This window comes from Kwoniella mangroviensis, assembly GCF_000507465.2.
Source record: "Kwoniella mangroviensis CBS 8507 chromosome 1 map unlocalized Ctg01, whole genome shotgun sequence".
Classification (NCBI taxonomy): Eukaryota; Fungi; Basidiomycota; class Tremellomycetes; order Tremellales; family Cryptococcaceae; genus Kwoniella; species Kwoniella mangrovensis.
This window is the reverse complement of record NW_027062533.1, coordinates 3224288-3250522: the sequence shown is the minus strand read 5'-3', so window position 1 is coordinate 3250522 and position 26235 is coordinate 3224288. Positions and strand designations below refer to the sequence as shown.

The 26235-nt window shown below is 45.5% G+C and overlaps 6 protein-coding genes across 6 annotated transcripts; 4 read left to right on the top strand and 2 right to left on the bottom strand.

The window, feature by feature from the left end:
• Positions 1-74: 74 nt before the first annotated feature.
• Positions 75-6760, top strand: I203_101206 (uncharacterized protein; the record flags this gene model as incomplete). The annotated part of the gene is made up of 25 exons (XM_065516839.1): positions 75-345; positions 422-555; positions 627-776; positions 837-1046; positions 1104-1378; positions 1428-1608; positions 1667-1849; positions 1903-1950; positions 2048-2155; positions 2207-2593; positions 2636-2758; positions 2873-2978; positions 3027-3426; positions 3474-4200; positions 4267-4500; positions 4571-4683; positions 4759-4917; positions 4970-5186; positions 5253-5380; positions 5446-5645; positions 5711-5913; positions 5990-6073; positions 6137-6261; positions 6347-6491; positions 6554-6760. The coding sequence occupies 25 exons, from the start codon at positions 75-77 to the stop codon at positions 6758-6760; spliced, it is 5118 nt and encodes a 1705-aa protein (XP_065373657.1).
• Positions 6761-9154: 2394 nt separating this feature from the next.
• I203_101205 (uncharacterized protein) lies at positions 9155-10506 on the top strand (the record flags this gene model as incomplete). Its single annotated transcript, XM_019146158.2, has 4 exons — positions 9155-9184; positions 9295-10234; positions 10298-10396; positions 10469-10506. 4 exons carry the CDS (start codon positions 9155-9157, stop codon positions 10504-10506), a joined length of 1107 nt encoding a protein of 368 aa, XP_019004717.2.
• Positions 10507-11936: 1430 nt separating this feature from the next.
• Positions 11937-17901, top strand: I203_101204 (uncharacterized protein; the record flags this gene model as incomplete). Its single annotated transcript, XM_019146157.1, has 9 exons — positions 11937-11999; positions 12079-13250; positions 13315-16142; positions 16240-16536; positions 16650-16850; positions 16913-17035; positions 17089-17373; positions 17446-17730; positions 17804-17901. 9 exons carry the CDS (start codon positions 11937-11939, stop codon positions 17899-17901), a joined length of 5352 nt encoding a protein of 1783 aa, XP_019004716.1.
• A 488-nt stretch (positions 17902-18389) lies between these two features.
• Positions 18390-19706, top strand: I203_101203 (uncharacterized protein; the record flags this gene model as incomplete). Its single annotated transcript, XM_019146156.1, has 4 exons — positions 18390-18853; positions 18934-19235; positions 19297-19492; positions 19580-19706. The coding sequence occupies 4 exons, from the start codon at positions 18390-18392 to the stop codon at positions 19704-19706; spliced, it is 1089 nt and encodes a 362-aa protein (XP_019004715.1).
• Positions 19707-19941: 235 nt separating this feature from the next.
• Positions 19942-22266, bottom strand: I203_101202 (uncharacterized protein; the record flags this gene model as incomplete). The annotated part of the gene is made up of 4 exons (XM_019146155.1): positions 19942-21597; positions 21685-21872; positions 21957-22143; positions 22219-22266. 4 exons carry the CDS (start codon positions 22264-22266, stop codon positions 19942-19944), a joined length of 2079 nt encoding a protein of 692 aa, XP_019004714.1.
• A 754-nt stretch (positions 22267-23020) lies between these two features.
• On the bottom strand, positions 23021-26042 carry I203_101201 (endoribonuclease YSH1; the record flags this gene model as incomplete). The annotated part of the gene is made up of 10 exons (XM_019146154.1): positions 23021-23164; positions 23238-23488; positions 23562-23703; positions 23767-24021; positions 24116-24412; positions 24474-24904; positions 24989-25326; positions 25403-25494; positions 25565-25610; positions 25756-26042. The coding sequence occupies 10 exons, from the start codon at positions 26040-26042 to the stop codon at positions 23021-23023; spliced, it is 2283 nt and encodes a 760-aa protein (XP_019004713.1).
• Positions 26043-26235: the final 193 nt, after the last annotated feature.

Below are 26235 nucleotides of genomic sequence, written 5' to 3'. Positions count from 1 at the left end.
CATTTCAAGAGCTTGTTGCAAACCTATAGATGTTAGAATGGAAAACAACTTGATCAGACGGATTGAGTTTTGTCATGCCGAATCTACCGATACTCAACGAACCACCTATCAACAATGGGGGATCATCGTCGTCCGCCCCTTCCTCTCCCAGACCTGAATCACCCAATCCAGACCCATCAAAGCCTCGCAGGAGGGGGTCTCATGGGCGATTGGCAAAGCTCATAGCTCCAGGAAGATCAAGGAGTACTTCCAATGCATCTCAAGTCAGTGTGAATCAGGAGGATACTCATAGTGCTGGATCAAGCGGAAGGACGACGCCCGAGCTCAGACGCAGGGCAGGTAAAGGTGAGTAGTCTACTTACATCTCGCCGACAGCGACAACGCCTGGGTACAGGATTCGGACTGACTCATCATCTTATAGCTGCTACCACTTCTCTCCTGGCTAGTGATGCAAAGTACAAGAAATACGCTCAACTGGTGGACAAGAGCTTACAAGCTTTTGAAAGTGTGAATGAATGGGCGGATTTCATATCGTTCTTGTCGAGGTTGTTGAAGGTATGTAATCATATCTGCTCAGTTATACAGCAGGGCGTATATTTAATTTGACTTCTTATCAATGTGGATAGACCTTGCAATCACCTTCACCACCATATCCTGAGATACCTAAAAAACTCATCGTATCTAAACGTCTAGCACAATGCTTGAATCCCGCTTTACCTGCTGGTGTCCATCAGCGAGCCTTGGACGTGTACGCTCACATCTTTAGTATTATAGGGGTCAGTTCCAGCTCTACGATACGAACCTGAAGACTGAGCCAAAGCTGACGAATCTTACAGGTTGAAGGGCTCAAGCGAGACCTCCTGATATGGTCGTCGGGCCTGTTCCCTTTCTTCCAATATGCTACCACTTCCGTGCGACCTCTTCTCATCAACATCTACGAAACATGTTATTTACCTCTAGGCTCAGATCTTAGACCAGCAACAAAAGCATTAGTACTGGCCTTGCTGCCTGGGATGGAGGAGGAGACTGGCGACTTCTTTGACAAGGTAAGCTGTCCATTTTGTCTGCGAGACTGTCAACGTCAAGCTCACTCCCATTCGTAGATCTTGTCTCTCCTCGACAGAGTGTCAGAGGCCATCACACCATCATTTTTCCTCAAAAACATATTCCTCATCCTCATATCGTCCCCTCAATCCCGTCTCTCAGCGCTCAATTACCTTTCTCGACGACTCCTCAAACCCCCGAAACCAGGAGGCTCCGCTGTTGGCCTGGTGATCCGCGGCGTTTCGGCTGCATTGGGAGATGAGAATGTACTTGTCAGAAGGCACGGGCTGGATCTGGTTTTGAGGATACTAAAGATCAATGAACCGCTTTTCAAGTGAGTCATAGTGTGCAGTCTGACATCAAAAACGCTTATATCTGTACAGAGATGCCGATCGGAAAGATCAAGAGATCTTGGTGCGTGCAGCTAGTGGAGTCCTCCTGCAGAGAGAGTTGTCTTTGAGCAGAAGGGTCTATACTTGGCTGCTTGGCACAGGAGAAGTGTCCGCGGAACAAATTGCGTATTTCAGAGGAAATGGCCTGGAACTTCTCTCATCAACATTGCAAGTGAGTTGGATTGGACTCTCTTTTTTACGGTGATATGGCAAGCTCACAACTTTCGTAGAGCGACATGGAACTTCTCGGTACTACCAGGGACGGGCCAGACGCTCAAAGACCATTCAAGATCTTCCTGTCCTTTTTGGATAAATGGGAAGTCGGTTCAGCCCTTTCCGAGAGACTGGTGATCCCAGCTTTACGAGCGATCAAGAACGCAACTTCGGACTCAAAGGATGTTCTACCAGAGGAGGTCAGTCGTTCACATGTGTTATATCCTTTGAGCTAAGCTCATAGAGAAATTAGGTGATTGGCACTGCGCTCGCTGTTTATGAGGCCATTGAACCTATCATCGTGTGGAAACTGCTATATGCATCTGTAGAAGCAGAGCTTGATGCTAGAGAATCAAACGTACGTCCTCGAAGCTGATGGACTTCGAGCTGACTGACAGGGTATTCAACTGGTGCAATGGCTCATATCTGCCGTGCCTCAACATGATGAAGAAGTCAACTCCGTTCATATACCGGTATTGCTTGATTTAATTCTCAGTGCCATCGCGGTAAGTCTCTTTCATCGTGATCGCAGTGCACTCGGCTGACGATTTGATCAGTCAAACACCTTCACCGAAGATGCCTCAACAGACGTTTTTCGCCTAGCAGCTGGCCTGTTACACCTCATCCCTTTGAATGCAGCCTCAAGGGACCCCTCGACCATCGATAAGCCTGTGTCTGCAGGACCGTCCATGTCGGAGGTGCTGTATCAATCGGATGAACAGCACAATGTCGCTCACGAAAGGATCAACACAGAAGTTCTCCCTCATATAACCACCCTTGCTTTCGACATCTGTCATAACGCTTTGCTCAGTCAATCCAAGGAGCCTGAGAGTCTGTTAGATGCAGTCAACATAGTGATAGCTTTGCTGGATAACGAGGTACCCACCTTAGGCATAGTGGATGGAGAGAATTGGCTCTCTGGGCTTGTGCAAGCGCTCTCAAAGGTGCGTGGTAGAAGCGAAGGGATTGAGCTGACATTTCACAAGGTGTCTTCCTTCACTGTCATCGAGTCTTTGGTCACTGCTGCTCTCAAAGCCTCGCGTTGCTCCGCGTTCAAACCCTCCGTGGTCATAACTTCGCAAGAAACGATGTCTGCTATTCTCGACTCTGTGAGTAACATTTACGTGGATCTACGCTGACTTTGCCAGCTATTTCGGTATCTACGCCCTGATGCTGCAGCTTACCATGTCCGAGCTGTAGAGCTTTTGTGGGAGTACAATCAGATGGCGGAACCTCATACACTCGAGAATGTCATTGCTCGGAGAATGGCGGATATACCGCTCAACAGTGCAGCCTTTGATGCTTTTGGGATCCTGTGGCGTTTGACGGGTGAGTTGAAAATTTGAATCTGGTGATGATGTATTGACCACCTAGCAGACGATACGATGTTGCCCGGAGAAATGTTTAACATCCCTATCAGTATGGTGCTCGATGCATTGCGATCATCGGACCCAGAAGTTCAGCGACAAGCGGAAACATGGATGCGACTCAATCTACGATCATACTTCCGGGTGCTTGATCCTATCATCAGTCGTCTACTTGACCGAGATATTCGATATCACGAGGACACATACGCTACACCAGTAGACTTGAGCCTCATATGCCACCAAATTGACAATATCTCGATTTTGTTCAAATTTGGCGGCCAAGGGTTGAGTAAAGCTTGCCATTCGACTGAAATCAGACAGACTATTCACTCTACCCTGGTCAAAAGAGTGGAAGCGTCGTTTCCCAGTGCTGCCACCTATCTGGAGGTATTGGTCGCTTTATTGATCAGGTGAGTATAGTAACAGGGCTTGTAAACAGTGGCTAATGCTGGAACAGATTCATCACCACGGAAGCTTCTCAAGCGATTTGCAAAGCTGCCCCTCTGATCATCCGTCTTCAAGCTTCGGCTATCGAGCTTTTGCAAACGATCGTTTCGCGTGGCGATGTATCTTATAATCAGCTCACTAGTATTAAAACTTCTCTTGTCATCAAGCTCTCCTCTGCGGTAGAACATAAGCGGATGACCTTACAGAGCAAGCTGCTTCATCTGCTTCATTCGGCAATTAGCGCATCTTCAGCGAGCAAATCATTCAACCACCGTCGATCTCCATCTCTGAACGAAAAGTCCCATCAATCTCATACAGATTCCGAATTTGAACTCATTCTAGTCAAACTCATAATCGAAGCGGTACTGTCAACTAGTAATTTGTCAGCCTTACAACATTGGGTGGACTTTGTCTTGATGACGTTACCTCAGCTAGCGACAGCTCGCACTGGTCTTCTACAAGCGTTATCGGAATGTTTCGCTCAGCAGTTGCGGTACTTGTCAATCCATATTGACAGTGTGTATATCCGCTCTGAAGCCTCGGTCGAGGATGAAAAGCTTTTAGTCACCGATGCGGAGGTAGTCATGATACTCAATGCTATGGAAAGAGTCCTGATACTGTTGTCTTCTGGACCAGGAGTGAAGCATGATGATATGGTTAAACAAAATGAAGGCGAAAAAGGTCTTTTGGGCTTGATGTCAGGTGTATTCACCGTGGAGGCACCAACGGACGACTCGGTAAGGCCCTGACTGAAGGCGTTATTAACAACAAAGTGATAAGCTGATATATGATATCGTCGGCAGGCGAAAACCGAATACCCAAGGTACCTTGATGATGCTATACATGCCCTGTTGGTTTCTTGGACAATTACCAGGTGGACTTCGACTTCGACCAATTCCTCGTCATCCAAAATACAGACGTATGACAAAATCAGATCTCGTGTGAAGAGGGTTTTGGAGAAGATTTTCAAGACTCAACCTCTAGGCGTGATCACCAGTTGTATCCATGTTTGGGCTACGAACTCCAACGAAATTACAGTAAGCAAACCTTCATCTCATCTGTGTCTTGATGAGGAATTTCTGAACTGGAACTTATTACTATCAACAGGATTCGGCCACGTTCGACTGCGTAGATACTCTGACGCCCAGCGCACAAAGGCTGGTGGAGGTAGTCTGTGAAGCTGTCGCTGGAAGATCAGGTAGGACATCTTCCGAGTTCAGGTATGTCCATCTGCCAAAGCTAGCGAAACGCCTGACTTCTTGGAAGTTGACATATTACGTCTTTATCATGATCAGAGCGGACCCTGCATACCTAGCTTTCCTCGAAGCGTATATCTCCCGGCTAGAGGCTCCCATAGCCGTTCAGGTATGGCCTACGTTATTTGGCTTCGCCAAGGATATCATCGGATCTCTTGGATCGAATTCAGCTAGAGTCCAGTTATTGCTCGTTCTCAAGTGAGTCTCTATCGAATACGTGCGTATATTTGGCTGACATCATGTGTGATAGATGTTTGACCGCTTTGAGTGTGATCGTCTCGAAAACCAGTGCACTGGAAGACCGAAGACTACGAAGGGACCTGCAAGACACCTACGCTAAGGTATTGGACATGGTAGTCACAAACTCCACCAAGGTAGCAGAAGCTGGGTTGTGGACGCGTATGATTGCTGTGACAGCTAGTCCTGGAGATACCGAGAAGATTGATGTGGAGAAGGGCCTGCAACAGGTAAGAGCGGTCTCTACTGTATCGTGTGTAGGCTCGGGCTGACGTATGGCATTTGTGCATGTGCAGATATATGAGTTTCTCTCAGCTAGTGTCATACCAAATCTTAGACTGTTGCTGGTTGATACGGATCGAGTGAACGCCGCGTGTAGTGGTATGATGGTGATGATTGTCACACCTTCTTTCAAGAAGCAAAAGTGAGCACGAACTCCCCTGGACCGGGAAGTTGTAGCGTTCATCTGAGTGTGCTGACATGCCGTAGGGTTGAGCCGAGTGTCTTGCGCCTGCTTCTGGAGATCATCAAAATCCCCTCGGCACATAAAACCTGGCGAACTCAGATAGGAGATATATTCAATGATTCTCGTTTCTTCAAACATAACAATGAGGCTGATATTGGATATTGGAAGACTCTGATATGTGGATTGATGGATTCTGATAAAGAAAGATTCACCGACCTATTAGGTGAATAATCACCCTCCCGAGATCTTTTATGAGAGTATAAGCTTATTCCCAAACGTTCGAACCAGGTAAAATCACTTCAGCGTCTTCAGCAAATATATTTTCCAATCGAGAACAAGAAATGCTAGTGAAATCGCTCAACCTGAGGAGGCTAAGTTTCGTCTTATTATCCGCGGAGAACAATCACTACCTTGTGCAGTTACCTGCCATACAGGAGAGACTTGTTGAGATGCTCAGGAGCAGTCAACTGTCACCTCGAGTGCACAGCGAGGTGAGCGGCTTCATGCCGGCTGGACGACTTGAAAATAAGGTGGTGTAGGCTAACTACGATTGTGTATACCTGATAGGTATATCTCTGTCTAAGGGTATTGATGTGTCGCATATCTCCACAACATCTCACAAACTTTTGGCCAGTCATCTTAACAGAGCTGGTAGGTACCCTTTGTTACTGCACCTAATCGTGATCTGACTTGAATGTTTGGTGGTGGTTGTAGTTACGGATATTTGAACTCACAATGGACGATCCGCCTGAGGATGGATCTGAGGCTTTACAACTCGTATTGGCAGCATGTAAATTCCTGGATCTGCTGTTGGTGATACAATCGGAAGATTTCCAAGTGTAAGTGCAGGTTTCGCTGATCACACTTCACACCTTGTTGATACGGTCTGGCTGATTGGTGTTTGGTGTTGTGGAAATCACGCAGACATCAATGGATGTTCGTGACAGATACTACAGATGCCGTCTATCCCACTGAGGGGTATGATCCAGAAGCATTGATGGATTGTTTGTCCAACATCTTGAGTGATAATGGCGGTCATAGAGGTCGATCAGGTTCAGATAAATCACCAGTGAGTCGGACGATCTTCCTAACATGACATCATGCGGATTGACTGATATGTGTATCCTACAGTATGAACCACTTTTGCTTTCAGAACAATCCGAAAATGGAGCGAGAAAACCTAGATTATCATCTGTTAGAACGCTGAATAGTATATATCAACTACAACCTTTCTTCTCTAGGGCTAGTATCGATACGTTTGAAGGTGTCTATGGAGGAGTGGGAGTGGATTGGGAAACTGTAGAAGAAGGTTTGAGTGAAGAGATATTTGATGTTTAGTCCATCGAGCTAAAGAGTAAAGTGGGTGGATTGTTAGTATCTAACTCAGCTGTAATGAATTGAACATGACGTCGGCGGTGGCAAAGTGGTCCAGACTGGTGGTCTTCGCTTGTGAAATTACTTCCGCTCTTCCCGTTACGAACAAATTTACGTGACTCAAATTGGCCAGGTCCTAAAATCTTGAGTGGAGGTGAAAGAGGTCTCGCTGTTGATAATGCAAGCCTGAAGCCTCATTCCTCTTCTCACAGTAAGCTGGAGGAGGCAACAACATCGAACGTTATGGTATGACGTCGTGGCGTAAAGTCACCGGTAATAGCTTGGTGGGCAATCAGCAGTAGGTATACAACAGGCGTCAAGATCCATTATCGAGAATGAGTCCATAGTAGATGCACCATGTGTCTCACCAACATTTGATGGGCGTGAGAATTTCTGGTAAAAGCAAACAAGTCTAACCGGATGAATGAGATCTGAGAGATAGGACCTGATCATCAGTTAAGTGAGTTTGATCATTTGTGGCAGATTTTGTGAACCTGGCTGTTTATCGGCGGCGGCCGTGTATCTATCCGGAGCCCGATGAATTGGTACCTGGCAGATTCCTCGTCAACTTGTTGATGCATGATGCAATCAGTTGAAAACGAGTCTGCATTCGTGACCGGTCTCCAGTATGTCTGGCCATCCTCAGCACCGACTAGATGCACGATCTGGATGCTTCAAGGGAGATTGGTGATTACGGTATGATCTGAAATGGCAATTGCCGGCGGTATCTTACTGAATGGGAAGACATAAAATCCGGGTCCCGTTGGGAAAAATGACATAATGGAATTTACATAATCCAGTCTTTGTTTGTTGCGGTGGAATTCTAGCGGAAAGGAACAGCACAGTACGTTATTTCTCACGGTACTGAGCAAGTAAGCATGTTTGCTCCTCTCTGCAGTACAGCCGTCGGTCACCGTAAGAAAATAACGCAAACACAAAGAAAGGATGACCGAATTCACATAATCATCATACCATCCTCTATCGTAGCCCATTTTTGTAGATCTAGGATTGGTGAGACACCCCCGAACATGTGGTCTACCAAAGGAAAATGCAACCGCGGCCGTGCATCTATCTGTACATGTACCAGTCTGTCAAGTATGGTAGTACGCCTACGAGAGGTCGGTCATCCATATGTACGGTACATATCCCCATGATTATGACATTGCGAGAGGCATAAGCATAAAATTCATCCTCGGTGTATGACTTGACCTCACGGCGTCATAGTCTTCAGTGATGAAGGAAGCAAATTCCTGACAACGATACCCAACTATCCCCGTGCTTGCTGGAGCAAATACCAAGAAGAGTCGCTACGGGCACGATGACCGATTGTCAGAACAGACATCCTCTGAATTATGTATATGCATGTTCGTTTAACGGCAATACCATGCCATCAATCATCGAGTACTCAACGATGACAGATGACCGATGAAACAGCGATGTCATGATTATTCATCTTACATGGTGTGGAGGGTATTTATAAGCCAAGACCGTCTCATTTTTTTCCCTACTCTTGGTTCTTTTAAAACATCATACGATTTATCTTGACCTTGATCTTGACCTAACAGATAGATCTCTTGGCTTGGCTTGTTTCATCAAACGGGACCAACACTTGAAAAGCTGTTCACCCATATACCTACAGTATATAAAGACAAACCAAACCAGACCTTCGGCCCACGAACTTCTTCGGGCCCCTTGTGTATCTAATCCGGGGTTTCCGTTTATCAAATCACTTTTTATAAAATAACGCACCACGCACCCGTCTTTCACTCCCTCCACAAGACCGCTGTCACCGAGTAGATTACTGGTACTTTTTCCCACACATATCGCACAGCTCTTATAAATGAGTAAATAACAAACGAAACGCATTAAAACGCCAACCTTTTTTCGACTTTCTATCTTTATTTACTTTTACTCGGTTTCATCCGCGGTCCGTAAATCTCATCGGCACAATTCGAATCAACATATATATGCCACCTCCGAGGCATCAAGATAGACCAATACATATACCAACAATATCCTCTCTTAGCAATCAACCAGAAGAAAAAGGGACCAATTCAAGAAGTTTGTTGGACTGGCGTGTTTTTTTCGCTTACGCTTATTAATCAATCATAATCATCAGTAATCGAGTTCCTCCACGCACGAGTAGGAGAAAATCGCAAATCTTACAATCTCACAACTCCGCCGGTAATCTGCTGTTTTATTCATAACCTTTTCCCACCAGATCCACCTATCTATATATACACACCTCAATCAATACATACATACAAAACAAATTCCCCTCAACACCATTGTACATATCATCTTATCAGTGCATAGGGAAGAAAGATGGATGCAGCAACGATGAATCCTATACAAACGATGGTCGACGAGAAATCCAATTCTATGGTGGTGAGTGTCTACACTGTACTTTGACATTCCTCAATAATCAGATCTTTCTTACACCAGGGCAGAGCCCTGACCGAATTTTGTTGCTGACCAAAATTTCTTGTTTTTTGTAGTCATCGACATGGGGACCTGCTTGGGGATCATACCTATACCAGAACTTCTTGTTATCCAACAACAATGCATCTGCACCTGCTCCCACTACCATGGACTGGCTCAACGCCACCAGTCAACCATTGCTCAATAACAATGACAATAATTCTTCGGCAGGAGATTACTTCGGTCTACCGGCAAACAACCATAACCACAATCTCAACCCGACCGAATGGGCGGACAACGCCGCCCCGACGGTCATTGACGTCAAGACCGAGGTGGATGACTCCAAAATTAGCAACAACCAATTACAACTACAACTACAATATCAACAACAGCAACAGCAGCAACAGCGACAGCGTGTTCAGGAGCCAGGCCAAGCAGGTCCATCAAGTTTCTTTCCTCAGTTTTACTTCCCCTCCTCGGGAGGCATCAATACATCGTTATTAACCCAAACTCAGAATCAAGGACAAGGTCAAAATGAATACGAGTTTGATTATTCACCTGAATCCACCATCGATCCATACAACCCCATCCCCCTCTCGGCTATATCAACTTCCACTAATGGAGTTGAGCGAGGATCGACCGACTCAGTGCACATGGTCGATAACTCCTTGACTAGATCACCATCACCTATCTCATCTCTTGTGGTCAGCCCGCACGAATCGCCTTTGCCTAGGCCAGTTCGCATGAGGAAATCCAAAGGGAGACCAAAAGCCAGTGGGAAAAAAAGAAGTCATTCACATTCGGTTTTATCGGATTCGGAAGTATCAGCGTCCCATTCGCACGACGATCATGATCACGATCACGACCATGAGCATGAACCGGAGGTACCGGAAGGAGTAGAAAGGGATGGTATGATTTGGGGTATGAAGGTTGAAGATTATCGAGCTTTGAGTGCGAGGGAGAGAAAGAGAGTGAGGAATAGGATTTCAGCTAGGACATTCAGAGCGAAGAGGAAGGGTGAGTCATTCGTCATGTGGAAATAGGCGGGAGATTCTTGACTGACCTTCTTATAATTTTTAGAACACTTAACTTCGCTCGAACATGATCTTGGTGAGAAAGACCTCCAAATCAAGATAGCGAATGATGAAGCCAATAGACTCAGAAAGGAAGTCGCTGAGCGTGAGTCTCAGCAACCTTCGGTGTTCAGAACATGCATACTCATACTGACCTTTTGATTTATCATGTGTTCAGTCAAACGAAAATTAGCTAAATACGAAAAGCAATATTAGAAGATCATTGTTGCCCATTCACGCATATACATGAAATGTTTTTCTGTTGTATTATCAACTGTAGTTTCTCGCTTCACGTGAACAGGAATTCAGGAATGTCATAGAGATTGTTTTGATCCCCCTTTTTTGTGCACTCGAAATTTAGAATGAAATGTGTTTTATGGAAAACGAATATTGGAGGTCGATTAATTTCTATGTAAGAAAGGCTAGGGGAAATTGTTGATATCGTATATGTAGATGGGAATGTTTGGAAGAAAATAACAAGAAGAAGAAATAATTTACAGCGATTAGGTTTCTCTGTGAATGTGAATCCCTTTTTGTCACTTGCGACTATGGATAGGCGAAGGAACAAAAGAGGCGATTAAGATGCTTGTAACATGTGTATGTATGTCTCGTGTCATCCAACAGATGTAGCATGATCGAGCATCCGAAGATAGGACTTGACTGACACTGATGTTTGCTGTCGACGGGTAGTCACTCTAGGGACGAAGGTTTGTTTGAGCATCAAACTCCATTACGGTCATTCCAGTCCTTCCTAATTACAAATAAAGCAGGTCCCATCTTGTATTTGTATTTTGATTCATTTTATTTGTACTTGTTTTTTCTCTCCGACTTTTCATCTTTTTATGACGTCGTGGTGTCTCGGTCCCTCAAGTCGTCTTACCCTATGCCCTGATCATTCACCCTTTCGCTTTTTCTTTGGGCGGTCAATCCTCCGAAAGTAGAAGTAGAAGCATAAGAAAATATCAGTTGGTCATCGAACATCCAGAAGAGGGGGGGGGAGGCAAGACACGGAATGCTGACTCATGTCGCGCTGCATCGCATCAGCATGTGTGAACACGGATGCAAATGATGATGACAAGCAGGCAGGAGGGAGTGATGATTGTTTTGGTTAAGATTCAGCAGGAAGGTAACCCTTTTTCACCATATACGATAGCTTCCGGTATAGCTGCTGTTTTTTGGTTGAAGAACACTAGATGGACATGCAATGTTGAGCAGTCTTAACATACTCTTTGTACCTGTGATCATCAAACTTGATTTGTATTCTATCTCGTATCATACATAGAGCAAGAATAGAGTGAACAACAGCCAGCCAGCACGACTGAACAGACCCTCGATCGGTGATCACCCCACGAATTCCAACAATTTATCCGATCATCATCAGAGTAAATTCATCATCATCATCATCCATTCGACCTACAAAACCTATTCTGTGATTATATCAACCAACTGTCAACAATCCATTCACCCACGCGTCGCATGACACAGTGCATATAGGCCATCCTCCTCCTTCCCCTCAGCTTCGGTATACCAGTGTAGCGAATAAACACTCTGGCAGATTAGGTGAACAACAGAGGTGAAAGGGATAAGCCTCCATCTAGAAGTGTCTGTGGACATCACGACCACGCCTGTTGGTCCGTTCTCCTGTAATGCCTTTAATGGGTCCAGGGGAGGACGTCGATCTGTCGACTCTACCTCTTTCATTCCTTGAGGTGAGTACGGTCTTCCGTCGTCACAAAATGAACACCCTTCCTCCCGGCTCATATGAATACTAATTCCATCATGGTACAGTCATACCCATTCCCGGCCTTCGTCTTGGTCGTACCCACCAACTCCAGGACACGACCCAAGCTGATCTCTCGAGATACGGATATAACCGTAAGAAAGTATCATGCTGACCCGTATGACGATGTCTCTCCTCTCGGTGGACCTTCGCGTCAACCTTTCCCGTCTGACCCTGTCACATGGGGAAATGAGAAGTGGTATCAACTCACTCAAGGTAGATCGATTGGAGATTGCATAGATATGAATGCTCAGAATAAAATGCAAGCTTGGATCGAAGGTGAAGGCGAATCCTCGGAAGAGTCATCATTACCACCTTCATCACCTCAGATAGACAAAAGTGCTTCAACAAGAGAATCAGGATTAGAAGGTGGATTTGTACTTGATATCAAGTGGCCCAAACCTTGTTCATTGTTATTAGCCAAAACAGTCTTACCGCTCTCGCCTGCCTCAACGACACATACATTCTGCGTAATCACCTCCCAACACATATATTCGAGTTCCATATTCCCACAGACTACCTCTTCATCACCTCGCCCATCTTGGTCGAACCTGACCTCACCTACGGAAAGACCATCGAACCCAAGTTTGAGATCATCAATCTCCACCCAATTCAGAGATGCAGCAGAATCAACATCACAACAGCAACAACATAGGATGTCGGATGTTTCAGAAGCTAGATCATCTTCGTTCGCTTCCACTGCTGATACTAGGTCCTCGTCTGCCTCTCTACATCGCGATTCGTCTTCAACAGGATTTAGGACTTCCATTGATGTCGGCTCGTCAGCTTCGCAGATCGGTTCACCCTCCACTACACCCGGATCCACTTTCAATGCGAAGCCCGCTACGTCATATTTCAGTAATTCACTATCGGGCACGACTCCTTCATCCACATCGAGGGAGAAAGACGGGGACGAAAGGGTTAAATCTAGACCAAGTCTAAGGAAAAATTCCCCACGCGGAACGAGAGTACCGATACCTTCGTCTTCTTCAACCAAGTCGAGACCGAATGATAATCAGATAGAACAGTTTTGGCAATTGGTAGAAAATATAGATTGGTCCAAAACACCTTTAGGTGATAGAGCGTTGTGGAAAGACGCGATAGATCCAGTATTGTCGATCACATTCGAATCGAGATCTTCAGATTGTGTTTGGCTGGGACCGGACCTTCGATTGATATAGTAAGTGGCCCGTTATTCGCAGCAGCACGAAGCAAAGGGCTGACACTTGGCTTGATTCTCTTAGTAACAAAGGATACAGCCTCTTGTTGGATCATCCCAAAGCCTTTGGCTCCCCCGCAAAGGAAGTTTGGGCACCTATCTGGCACACGATTGAGCCTTATGTGAAGCAGTGTCTGGCTGGGACACCAGTGTACAAAGATGACGATCCGATATTCTGGAAAAGATACGGAAACAACACATTACTGGAGCACTACCATTCTTGGAGATATGTCCCTATTGTGGGTAAAGACGGTTCGATCGTAGGTATTTTCAACCAGTCTATGGAAGTGACCGAGAAAGTCCTCCAAGATAGACGCTTGGCCTCCTCAAGGGATCTATCAGAACGGATATTGATTGTTAGATCAATGGAAGAATATTTCGGTGCTATTACAGAAGTCTTAGAAGAATATCCTAAAGACGCCCCCTTTTTCATGTGTTATAAAATCCAACAGGTGGAAAACAACGCTTCTCACGTCCAAGTCGATGCTACCCTTGAAGCCTCTGTGGGAGTACCTGAAACTCATCCTTCGGCTCAACAGAAATACTCATTCACCTTACCGCCTACAAGGACAAGAGCGAATTTTGGACCCAATGTCGATAGGATATCTTCGCCTACACTATCGGCTATCTCGGCCCTGTCATCAGGTAGTGGAAGAGTCTGTCATGTCACTTCGGACGGTCATCAATGGCCCATCCTCAAGGCACTCCATACACGTCAATGTGTGATTGTTGATGATTGTAGGGAACTCATCGAAGGATACTCAATCAGACAATGGGATGAATTGCCCTTCGCTGCTATAGTCATCCCCATATGTAGTGATGGATCGATAGATATCCCCGATGCGGTGATAATCATGGGATTGAACGTTAGAAGACCTTTTGATGCCGGGTACGACGGATGGGTGAATTCAATCCGAGCTCAGCTGGTCCAGTCCATGTCGACTGTGAAGGCTGCGGAAGCGGAACAAAGGATGGAAGAGGATAATACCAGAATGGAAAGGGCCAAAACGGCTTGGTTTAGGGGGGCTGCTCACGATCTACGCAGTCCGCTGACACTCATCGCTGGACCCCTCTCGGATCTGTTAGATGACAATCCCACGCCCAAACAGCGTCTGGCGATTACCACTGCTCAACGTAATATCGACCGACTCATGCGACTTATCAACGCCCTCATGGACTTCTCTCGTCTCGAAGCGGGTCGAATGGAAGGTAGATTCTTACCTACGGATTTAGGCGAGTTCACCACTGGACTTGCCGGGCTATTCAGACCAGCCGTGGAAAGATTGGGAATTCAATATACGATCGACGTCGAACCTCGTGATCAGCTGACATATGTCGATCCGACCCTGTTCGAAACTGTCTTATCCAACATCATTGGTAATGCTCTCAAATATACCGAGAAGGGAAGTATCACCGTCCAAATCAGATATACAGACTATGCCGAAGTCTCAGTTATAGATACCGGTGTGGGTATACCTGAAGATGAAATACCGTTGGTCACCGAATGGTATCACAGAGCCACCAATGCCATTCATGCTGGTACTCAAGGGTCGGGATTAGGGTTAGCTTTGGCTAAAGAACTATTACGACTTCACGATGGTGATCTGATTGTCACATCCAAAGTCGCTGCTTCACCTGGTGATACTCATGGATCAATATTTACCGCTCGAATCCCCTTATCATTCAAACCTTCACCCCCTACTTCTTCCGCTTCGCCAGGTATGTTTGGTAAATACGGTACGGCAGTGGCGAACGAAGCGATGCGCTGGACGAAAGAAGATGCTGAATCGTCAAGTGAAGGAGCCGCGACAGATTCTGCCATTGGATCAGCCTCGAAATTCTCTGAAGGGTTCCTGTTCGATAGGACCGATACTATACTACTGGTGGAGGATAATGTCGACATGAGAAGATATATCAAACAAATCTTCTCCCCGTTCTGTACGATCATCGAAGCGAACAACGGTCGAGAAGCTCTCGAAATGGCGATCTCCAATCCACCCAACTTGATCTTATCGGATATGTTGATGCCTCAAATGAATGGGCTAGATTTACTTCAAGAAATCCGAAATCATCCGAATACCAGGATTACACCTATGGTCTTATTGTCTGCTGTTGCAGGGGACGAGTCTCGAGTCGAAGCTTTGATGATGGGAGCGGAAGACTATCTGGCTAAACCATTTAAACCTAAAGAACTGGTCGCGAGAGTCCACCTACACCTGCAAGTAGGCAAGAAACGTGCTCATTTAGAAAAACTTTTCAACGAGAGAGAAACTGAGATCGCTGTTCTATCGGATTACTGTCCTTCGGGAATCATGAGAGCGGACGGGACCAATGGGATGATCACCTATGCAAATAGGGCATGGAGGGAACAGAGCGATTTGTTATTGGATGATCCCAACAAATGGCCCGAGTATGTGGATGATGAGACTAGAGAGAGGCTACAGACGGTTTGGGGTGACTACCTCAAAGGATCGGAGAAAGAATTAAGGGTGAATTGGAAGTATAATACTGGAAAAGTGATTTCTGGTATTTTCATCAAGCTTGATAGGGTCAACCCAAACATGTCCGGTATACTTGGTTGTACCACTGACATAACTCATGAGGAACAACGATTGGCAGAAGCTGAACAGAGAAGACAAGAAGCAGAAGAGAGTAAACATCAACAAGAGTTGCTGATCGATCTGACAAGTCATGAGATTAGAACACCCGTTTCTGCAATACTGCAGTGTTCGAGCTTGGTGAAGGAGAATTTGATTTCGTTGAAAGATCAATTGAGAGGATCGGGCAGTATTGGGTTCTGTCCGACAAAGGAGTTGTTAGATGATTTGGAAGAGGATGTGGAAGCGTTAGAGAGTGAGTCGACTGCCCAATTTTGCTTCTCTCGTCTACTCTCTTGCTCGCAGTGTAAGATTCAGTAACGTGCTGACTGAACGGTTCCCACTTGTGATAGGCATCTATCAATGTGGTCTAGTTCAAGAACGAATCGCGGGCGATGTCCTTTCTCTGGCCCGAATCCAACTTGACATGTTGAGCTTGTACGATATCGAAGTGGATCTCCGGAAAGAAGCAAGAAAAGTATCGTCTGTCTTTGCGAGTGAAGCCAAGACGAAGAGAATCGATCTGCAACTTCAATTTGGAGAAACGCTAGAGATGGGCAAAATCATGTCGATCAAGACGGATCCTGTCAGATTGGGTCAGGTTGTCACGAATCTGATCTCGAACGCTATTAGGTTTACTTCTGCTGGTGGTGAGTTGGCCATACCCGGGGATGTCTTCTTCGCCTCACTGCCTTATTGGTCTGACAACTAGACGTGAAACGTAAATTGCATCTGGCTAATATATCGATACTGTTCATAACAGATGTACGAAGAATCACCGTCAAATATGATATATCCTTCAACCCACCTGCCGAGGATACTTGCGCCCTTCCACATTCCATTGGCATACCTTCTTACCTACCTGCGGAAGAGGATACTCCGCTTTGGCTGTTTGTCAGTGTCACTGATACAGGTCCAGGAATGAGTCCTAAGGAATTGGCCGTGCTGTTCAAGCGATTTGCCCGTGAGTGTCTGGCTCGATAATCATCACGAGTAATCCGGTGTCTGATTAATTATATGGTGCAGAGGGAAACAAGATGATTCACACCAAATACGGAGGAAGTGGTCTAGGTCTATTCATCTGTCGCAAGATCACGGAACTTCTTGGTGGGCGAATCGAAGTACTAAGTCAATTGGGTGAAGGAAGTGGTAAGTTTTCTTTTTTTCCCAGCATACAAATCGTGCTGATCACGATTCTTTAGTCTTCCGATTCTTCATCAAGACCCGGACTGTCACTCCTTCATCTGCATTAGCGGCATATGTCGAAGCTGCTAACTTGGGCGCACTTCGTTCACCTGCAAACCCATCGTTCACCCGGTCAAGCCCTTCGCCATCGATTATATCTGGTGGAACCGGGTCGTCGAGTATGTCTACCTCACCGTCACTGGAGAGTACCTTCGCGGAACATGTCTTAATCGTCGAGGACAATATCATCAATCAGACGGTATTGAAAAGGCAGATTGTCAAAGCTGGATTGACTTGCGACGGTGAGTTACCCTTCCCTCCCAGACACACACCCCATGTATGGATGTAAGCTGACCTTGTGTCTATTGTCATAGTCGCAAACAACGGTCAAGAAGCTCTCAACCTGATCCGAGAAGCCCACAGACAATCCAGACGAAGCAATAATGACAATTTCACCACTACCAATACTCAACGTAAAAAACCATATGACGTGGTGTTGATGGATTTGGAGATGCCTGTGATGGACGGTCTGACGGCTATCAAAGAACTGAGAGAAGCAGAAAGTGCAGGTAGTCTTAACAGAAACATGGTGATTGCCCTTACGGGAAATGCCAGACAGGGTCAAATCGATCAGGCCCTAGCGGCCGGGATGGATGATGGTGGGTCGGAGTTCTTTTCCCGTGATTGACCATTCGTTTGTGCTTCGGATATACTGACTGGTGAATTTCATAGTCGTCATCAAACCATACGTACTGAAGAATCTATTAACGAAAATCAAAGCGATGACAGCCAAGCGAGAAGAACTTGAGAGAGTCTCTAGAGAAGAATAAAGTATAGACTAGAATAATGAGGTTGTATGAAAAATCGATCATCAATGATGGAGCTCGAAACCGACACTCCAGACTCAACTCATATATCTTCTGGAATACGGACCATGTTCTACAAGATGTTGTAAATTTAGTATCATCGTTTTCAACAACACGAATATTCTTCTCGATCGTTGTCAGCTCTACTCTACTTATCATCTGAATCTATATATAATATATCTTGCATAACTCTGTAGCATCTTTGAAATTATCCCTCTGACATGCATTGTTGCATCACATCGTTTCGCCTGTACGTTCATGACCGTTGATTACCGCCACATTCGTCCTCCCTCGGTAACCAAACCATTATGACGACAATCGATATCAACTTGACACGTCCGACTGACTATCTATCCATCTCGACAGCCGGATCTGGTCACGACAATTCAGCATATAAACCAATCGAACACATCACATTCCAGCCCCATCACTACCCCACTACCTCCACAACCATGCCGTACATATCCAACGAGACGCTCATCGGCGCAGCGCTTCTCATAGTCCTCGCGTTCGGCTATCAATACCTCCCTTCTTCAGGTCCTACATCAACCCATCATTCGCAAGATGGTTCAGCCAGTAAATCATCCAAGAAACGAGCCAAGAAGAAAGCCAACAGAGCGGTGAATGTCGGTGGACCATCAAAGGGACATAAAGAAGCGGATGCAATCGCCTTGGGACAGAGACCAGAAAAACCAAAAGGTGCTTCGATCGCTTCTGGACAGCATGAGAAAGCGATTAGGAATACTAAAGGAGGAGGTGGATTGAAGGAAGAGGCGAATAAAGCTTCTATGGGACTGTCTGAAGAGAAAGGACCACAAGCTACGATATCATCTGGCGAAAAGATGGGTAAAAAGCCGAAAAAGAGATTGTTAGCTGAGAGGTTGTTACCTAAAGAACCTAAGACTAAGGTTGATGAGTGAGTGAATCATGGGAGAACATCACTGTATATCTGCGGCTAGAAGAGTGGCTGATTGCGGTTGATTCGATGTGATGCAGTATGCTCGCACCTGAAGACAGACCAGGTGCAATTGCGAGAGTGATGAAAGTGACCTCTTCCTCCAAGGACAAAAGCACTTCAAATTCCTTCGCTGCGTTCACTCAGCCAGCGTCGACGCAGGACGATGAAGAGTCGGAAGAAGATGACGAGAAAGGTGTGAGCTCAGGAGTCGAGAATGGGAATGAGAACGGGAAGATTGCCAAGTTCGAGGGTGATTATGTTGATTTGTCAGATAATGAAGATGCCCCAAAGAAAGTTCAAGAGAATGATGGCTGGGATGTAGTCACCAGCAAGAAGAAGAGTGAGTGATGTTTTAGATAGCTCCGAGTATCGGACTAACAGTTATGGTCTTCGTGATACAGAATCGACATCGCTCAATATCTCTTCTGACCCCTTTGCATCACATTCCACATCTACTTCGCTTCCTCTACCTCCCGGTGCAGCATCACGACAACAGAAGAAGAACGCGAAGAAAGCTGAGGGTAAGAAGCTGGCGAGGGAAGCTGAAGAAGCTGAGAGACAGCGAAGATTGGCTCTGCACAAGAAAGATTTGGAGAAGTGAGTGACGTGTCCGAATGACCTCGTCGGTGCTCAACAGTACGGTCACGGAGAAAGACATCGCTGACTCCCTTTGTGTGTTCGTAGAGAAAGAATCAATGAGCTTTACGCTTCCAAGCAATCGAACCCGAATAGGGGTAAAGCTTTGGGCAAGACTGGCAACTCCAATTCGAAAGCAACTTTAAATGAGAACGGTAAATTGGTCTGGGACTAATCCCACTAACGAAAAGGATCAAGAACGAAGGGATATATGAAATATGTGGAAGAGCATGTGCATAATTCAAAATCATCAAAATCGAAAAGACACATTAAAAGTACGCACTGGTACGAAAGCTGACCAAGACATATATATGCATGAAGATAAAAGACTCATCCTCTGAGCAACCTTGAGTTATAATATACCATACAAATATGCAAACTTTGTTGATGCACTATGACCCGATCGAGTCTCACGCCCAATCTACCTGCTTACTAAAATGTTGAATCTCCTCCTTCGTCATACCCTGTTTGATCCATCTATCTACTATACTTTGAGTCTCTGATGGATCTTTCCTGTTAATGACATATAATATAGCTTGATCCAGTACTGCTGTTGATATAGTATTCCTCTCCTTGATACGTGGTTTTATACTTTGCAACCATTTATCTCTGAATCGATGTGGTCCCGTTCCATGATATCCTTCACCTATGTAGGCATCTATCCTCTTTGCAAACGGTATAACCGTTTCTTCCAATTCTCTCCTTGAAAACGGTTGTCTAAGGAATTTATCCCATTTCATCATTTCCTCTTTTGAGAATTGACCTTTTTTCTTCATCGATTTAATCAACATATTCCTATCATTATCCCTGATCAATATATCTCTATATCCACCTTTGCCATCCGACGAACCCCATCCATCTTGAAATTCCGGTTGTTTGATATTTATCCCCAATAACATCAATTTATTTACCACTTGCATAATCTCTCTCTCCGATTTAGGGTTTTTGAGGATATCCAATATTTTCTTTTTCTCTTCGGATTTAATTTTTTTCTTGAAATCTTTTGAATTCAGTATATTTTCGACTTTCTTTACTGATCCCACTGGTATACCTAATTTAGTTTTGATCCTCTCGGAAGGTGGTCCACCAGACGCAGCATTCATTTTGTTCTTATCGGGAAACCCAGCTTGTTTACCCCTTTCACCATGTTGTTGATTCCTCCGTTTGATCTGATTCGGGTCTTTCTCTTCTGTCCATATCTTGTAATTCTGCAAAGCCTGGTTCTCATCACTCCCATTCATACCTATGATCATACCTGCAATAGCAGGTTCCTCGTATCCTGCTTTCTTCAATGCTTGATACGTTTTAGACGTGGGTATATGGTATGATATAGGCATGTTGGATGGTCCATCATCAACTATCCTACTACCACTATCTCCCGCTCGTAACTGGGATTGTGGCTGAGAAGAAGATCCGTTCCAGCCAGCTTTTTTCGCCCTTTCTGCATATTGTACATTCCGCCTTTCAATTTGTTTGGGATCTTTCTCCTTTGCCCAAGATTTGAATTGCTTCTCGGCCTTTTCTTTATCGCCTATCTGGTTTAGAGATAAGATCATCCCCGCTATCGCAGGGTCGTCATACCCAGCCCGTTTCAGGTACTTGTAAGCGTCTGGAACATGCTTTGATTGAGGCATTTGACTATTGCTCGAGCCGGATTGCCTGTTGGAGTCGGAGTCTGAAGACAAGGAAGAAGAGGGCTTCCAACCTGCTTTTCTCGCCCTTTCAGCATACTCTTTATTCCTCCTTGCGATATTCTTCGGATCTCTCTCTTTTGTCCAGCCGGCGAACATCTTCTTAGCTTTATTTTTATCAGCCTGATTCATAGTCAGGTTCATGCCGGCTATAGCGGGATCTTCGTACCCTGCTCGTTTGAGATACTTGTATGAGTTCTGAATATGCTTGCATGGTGGGATGTTTGAGGGCGCTTTTGAAGGAGAAGATCGACGGGAGGGCCGGGAAGAATCCGACTCGGACTCGCTGGAAGAATCGGGAGGGGACGATCGATGAGAGTGAGAACGAGAGTTTGGAGGTTCATTCCTCCCTGACTTTGAGCTACGAGGTTTTATCTGTGGATGGGAAAGGTATCCTCTCTGTCAGCTCATACACTATGTAGGATTTGTTATGTACCTTCTCAGATCGCGTTTCTCTCTCACCTGCAAGCCTTCTTGATCCTTACTCAGCCACATGACCAACATGAACGTAGTCTTAATACAGACAATCAAGGTGAACAAGTCAGGATGAAGAAGGAAGAAAGATACACCTTCGACTATACATCCAATGATGAATGTCCGCCAATAATTCTGTAGGTGAACCTCATGTCGATAAGATAATTCTTCGTCGTCTACATTCATGGATATTGACTCAGCGATCATCTCACAAGACAGAAGCGGCGTGTGGGAGAGGAGGGATATTTGCGGAAACTCACTTTGGTACTGTAGAGGAATGGCTAGGTCAAATCCGAATCCCAAAATCAATGATATCTCCATAGGACTTGTCCTCAGTATAATCCAACTTCCCACGAATACACCCGATAAAATGATTATGTCCCATATCCCCGTGAGATCAGATAAAGTCACTACCAGTTCTGATAACCATCCTCCCGATGGTGCGAGCTATGATGGTCACAGTCATTCTATGTCAGCAGATGTGTTCAGAAGGTACTTCGCGTAAGAGGACGAATGACTCACCCATTGCTCTCTGAAATCTTGAGCTCGTTCTCCTAGATCCCTTGGCATCGCATCTCTAGCCACAGTCAGAACTGGCGACTTCAGGACTGGCGACTTCGGAATATGCGGGTTTTAGAATTCGTCGATCAGGCCAAGATTTCAGTGGATTGGGGCGATGTGGCTTCGGTCTGATCAAAGAGTTGGAGGATGAGATGTTTTGACCTTTTAAGTAGTTTTCTGTTTTTTCTTTGAAAACGGTGCCCAAAGTTGCAAAGTCAATACGTGATCAGTGGAAGTGAATCTTCGCCAGTCCCGTCACAGGATGATAAGTATGACAGGTCAGAGTTTGATAGCAGAGATATGAGTGAGTCGGACGATCGCAAACACCCTTTGAATTTGTATCCCTTGGATATGAAAGGATGCCAACATTGATCAGCTCCTTTCGGGTCTGTAAACGGAAGAGGATCGTAAAGAGCGACAGCAAGGTGAACTACCCAAAATTGTGGTCAGCAACGAGAGAGAAATCGTAGAGAGGATCACTCACTTTTCCTCGTGCTTCAATGCAGATATTCCACCACAAGACCGCACGATGAGTTAAGTAGCGCTTGAGCCATGTAGCACATTTGCGAGTGAGGGTCATGTCAAATCAACTGACAGCAGTATCAGATTCATACTCGACAGGATAACATGCAGGGTATCCAAATGTGAAACATCATGATAGTAATACAACAGTTTACCTCTCGGTGATAAAGGATTTGTGACCAGGCAATGCCTTCCGACCACTTTTCTCCTTGCCCTCCACGACTTGGCAAGCCCTGGATATCTATGCGGTGACCGCGATATTCTCCAGATTCAGGTCCACACCCGATCCGATAAACGACCTTGATAATGGTTTCAAAATTGTCAGAGCCATTTCAAGTACAGTTTCCACCCTTCTCTTCAGATCAGGCGAATCCGATTCGACACGCTATGTACCACAATCACACATGTAAGTCAGTTGACTACGATGGCATCAGACATCAGCTATGAACGATACTCACCATTGAAATCAGGTCAACCTTAGCCATGACCTCATCAATCTTGACCGTCATCACTAATAGCTCATCCTCTTCACCTTCTGCAACTGTCACTTTCGGTCCAGAAACCTCTCCAAAATGAGCTTCGAGGAACATCCGTATCCTATCGAACTCCTCGTTTCCACTAGCGTCACTATGAGAATGTCCATTGATCATCGATTCGCCTGTTTCGTGCGAATGGTCGTGATGAGAATGCAGATGCGGTGTTGACGTCACTACGCAACCACAAAAGATCCGTTAGCCTTCACACGTAATACATTAAACGGGTAGAACGGGTAGAAAACTCACATTTCACTGTAGCTGGACTTCCATCTATACCCAATAATACCGCTAAAGCAGAATCGGCGATCATATCGTTACTTGAATTAGACGACCACTGTATTTCAACGACGATCTCCGTTATCTGCACTACCTTGATAGCATTCATGATCTGAGAAACGCATGTGCCATCAGCATTGGGACAAAAATTCGGTCGTATAAGGAAATCACGCACAGTGAAGCTAGGTCGTCCCTCCTCGTCCATGCCTTCCTCAACTTCACCATACATCCCTTCAAGATGCCATCTGATTACACTCCAGTCTACACCTATCGGTATAGATTGTTTCTGCACCAGAGTACTGGTCGACAAACCAGTGAAGTCTTTCAGGTCTTTAGGATCTAGTAGGGTATAAGAGAAGTCTTTCGATACTAGCAGACCTTTCAAGGGCGTACCATGAACCGGTCGATTGGCGGCCAACGATCCAATAGCCTGGAGCAAGCGGAAGCTACATGAGCCACTGAAAACACTGAGATATGCTGCCTCCTCAGAAGGATAGCACATCGAACATGAAAAATACGCGTACCTTGACAACTCGCTCCTGCCTGAACGTCAGAACCAACGGTTCGCAATTTCTGGGCGTATGGATATTGATCTCCTGACCCCTTGTCGCGTACGTGTCCCTCAAGGCCGCTCTCAGTCTACCCATCTGTGATGCTTCTCCATGAACCAGTACGATATGCTGAGCACCGATCTCCTGGATGAACTTTGAGTTTTGTGCGTAATCGACATGGGCACCGAATGAGATTTCTTTGACTGTCAATCGTCTAGGAATCGTACCTCCTTTCAATGATTCGATATGATCTGGTTCGGATAATAACGTCTACCAACATCACAGTGTCAGCATGGAAGCAGCGCGCATTGATATGCGGCGAGATACTCACCCTTGCCATTGTACCTTCAATGGAATAACCAGTAACTATCACTCCATTCTTCGAATCATTCGCCCAATCTTCCAATAATTCCCTCGACAAACCGAAGGACATGAATTGAGCAGAGGCCATGACGACACAAGGACCTTTATGTTCATTCAACTTCTTGGGATCTTTCAGCCATTTGACAAACTTGAAATCGAATGGGTTATCCCTCCGAGCGAATCTCGATCTGATGTTTGAGTTCATCGTGTGAACATAGGTTTTGTACACTCTCATTCCCCTCTGGAATAAACCCGAAGCGAAGTACACAGGGACGTTTTGCAGTTCGGGATGTTCAGACCAGTATTCATCTAATAACAGGGCTAGTTCCTGTCCGTTACCGAACGAGGGGATTGGCATTAGACATCTACCTCCACGTCTTACGATATTGGATACAAGGGCTATGTGATCCAGTTGTCAATGAACATCGTTCCTTGTTGAAGGAGTGGGCATTGATGTGTGGCAGAGAGATGCGATTTACTCACTCGTGAATTGGGTTTCCTTCTCCTTCCTATCCGGTAGAGTATGTACTCCGAAGGTACTCTCGCAAATCATAACATCCGGTTTGATTGGTGGTATTTCAGCTACCACCAAATGTCTATCCTCCTCTCTCGAATAATCTCCGGTATACAATATCTTCAATCCGGCAATTTCTATCATGAACATTGATGCACCCAACACGTGACCTGCGTGATACGGTGTGAACCTCAATCCACCGGAGATGACTATATCTTGATGGTAGTCAACTGCGATTGTTGATTGCCAGGAGGATTGTACGTCGGCCTCGTCATATAGTTTTCCTGATACGTCGGGGTTTTGATCGCTGGAAAGAGTAGGTGATGATCATCAGTATGGCTGGTTATACTTTGCGATGATAGAAGAGTGATGATAGTACTCACTTGATCCTCACGGTATCCATCATTGTCAAGCCGTAGATAGCTTTCGTAGCATGAGTCATGTATACTTTCCCATTACCATCCTTGAAATTTGTCTATATGCCCACGGACCAGATCAGCTGTATTCCATGATGCTTTGCTTCCGTCTGAGACCGTTTATCTCACCTTTTCCATTATATATGGGAGAGCAGCCGCATGGTCGACATGGAAGCTGTACAATCGAAATGATTAGCATTCGGGTTACATCGTTACACAAATGTAAAGATATCGTCTGTCTTTCATCGTTGCTTTCCTCGCCCTGACAGTCGATCGTTTTTCTTCCTACATTGCTTATCATGAGAAATGCCATCACTCACTGAGTCACCAAAATAGCATCCACCGTCGACCAATCCACCTCATCTATAAATGGCAAACTCCCTAATCCCGGATGAGCAGGATGTAAACCCGCATCGCAAACCACCTTCTTCCCTCGATGTTCTATCACACAACATGACCTACCGACCTCCTGGCCTGCTCCCAACATCGTTATCGTCAAGGGTTCATCATCGCCTGTGGGTGAAAGTACCTGTATAGGTGCTTGGGCGGATTGTTGTTGGTTGTGACCGTGGTGGGATCGGAATTGTCTTCTGCCGTGTCGATGCATCTTGTCCGGACTAGAATGTCTTGCAATCTACTCCGTTCCAGATTAGGTGTCGTACTCAGAGATGAGATACAATGCTGGATGCTGGATGAAGAAGGAACCGACAGTGTTTACAGCCATATATGGAGAGGGAGGATTGAGGATTGAAATTGGGGAAAGTGGAGGTCGATTTTTTCCCAACTTCAGATGGTACTGG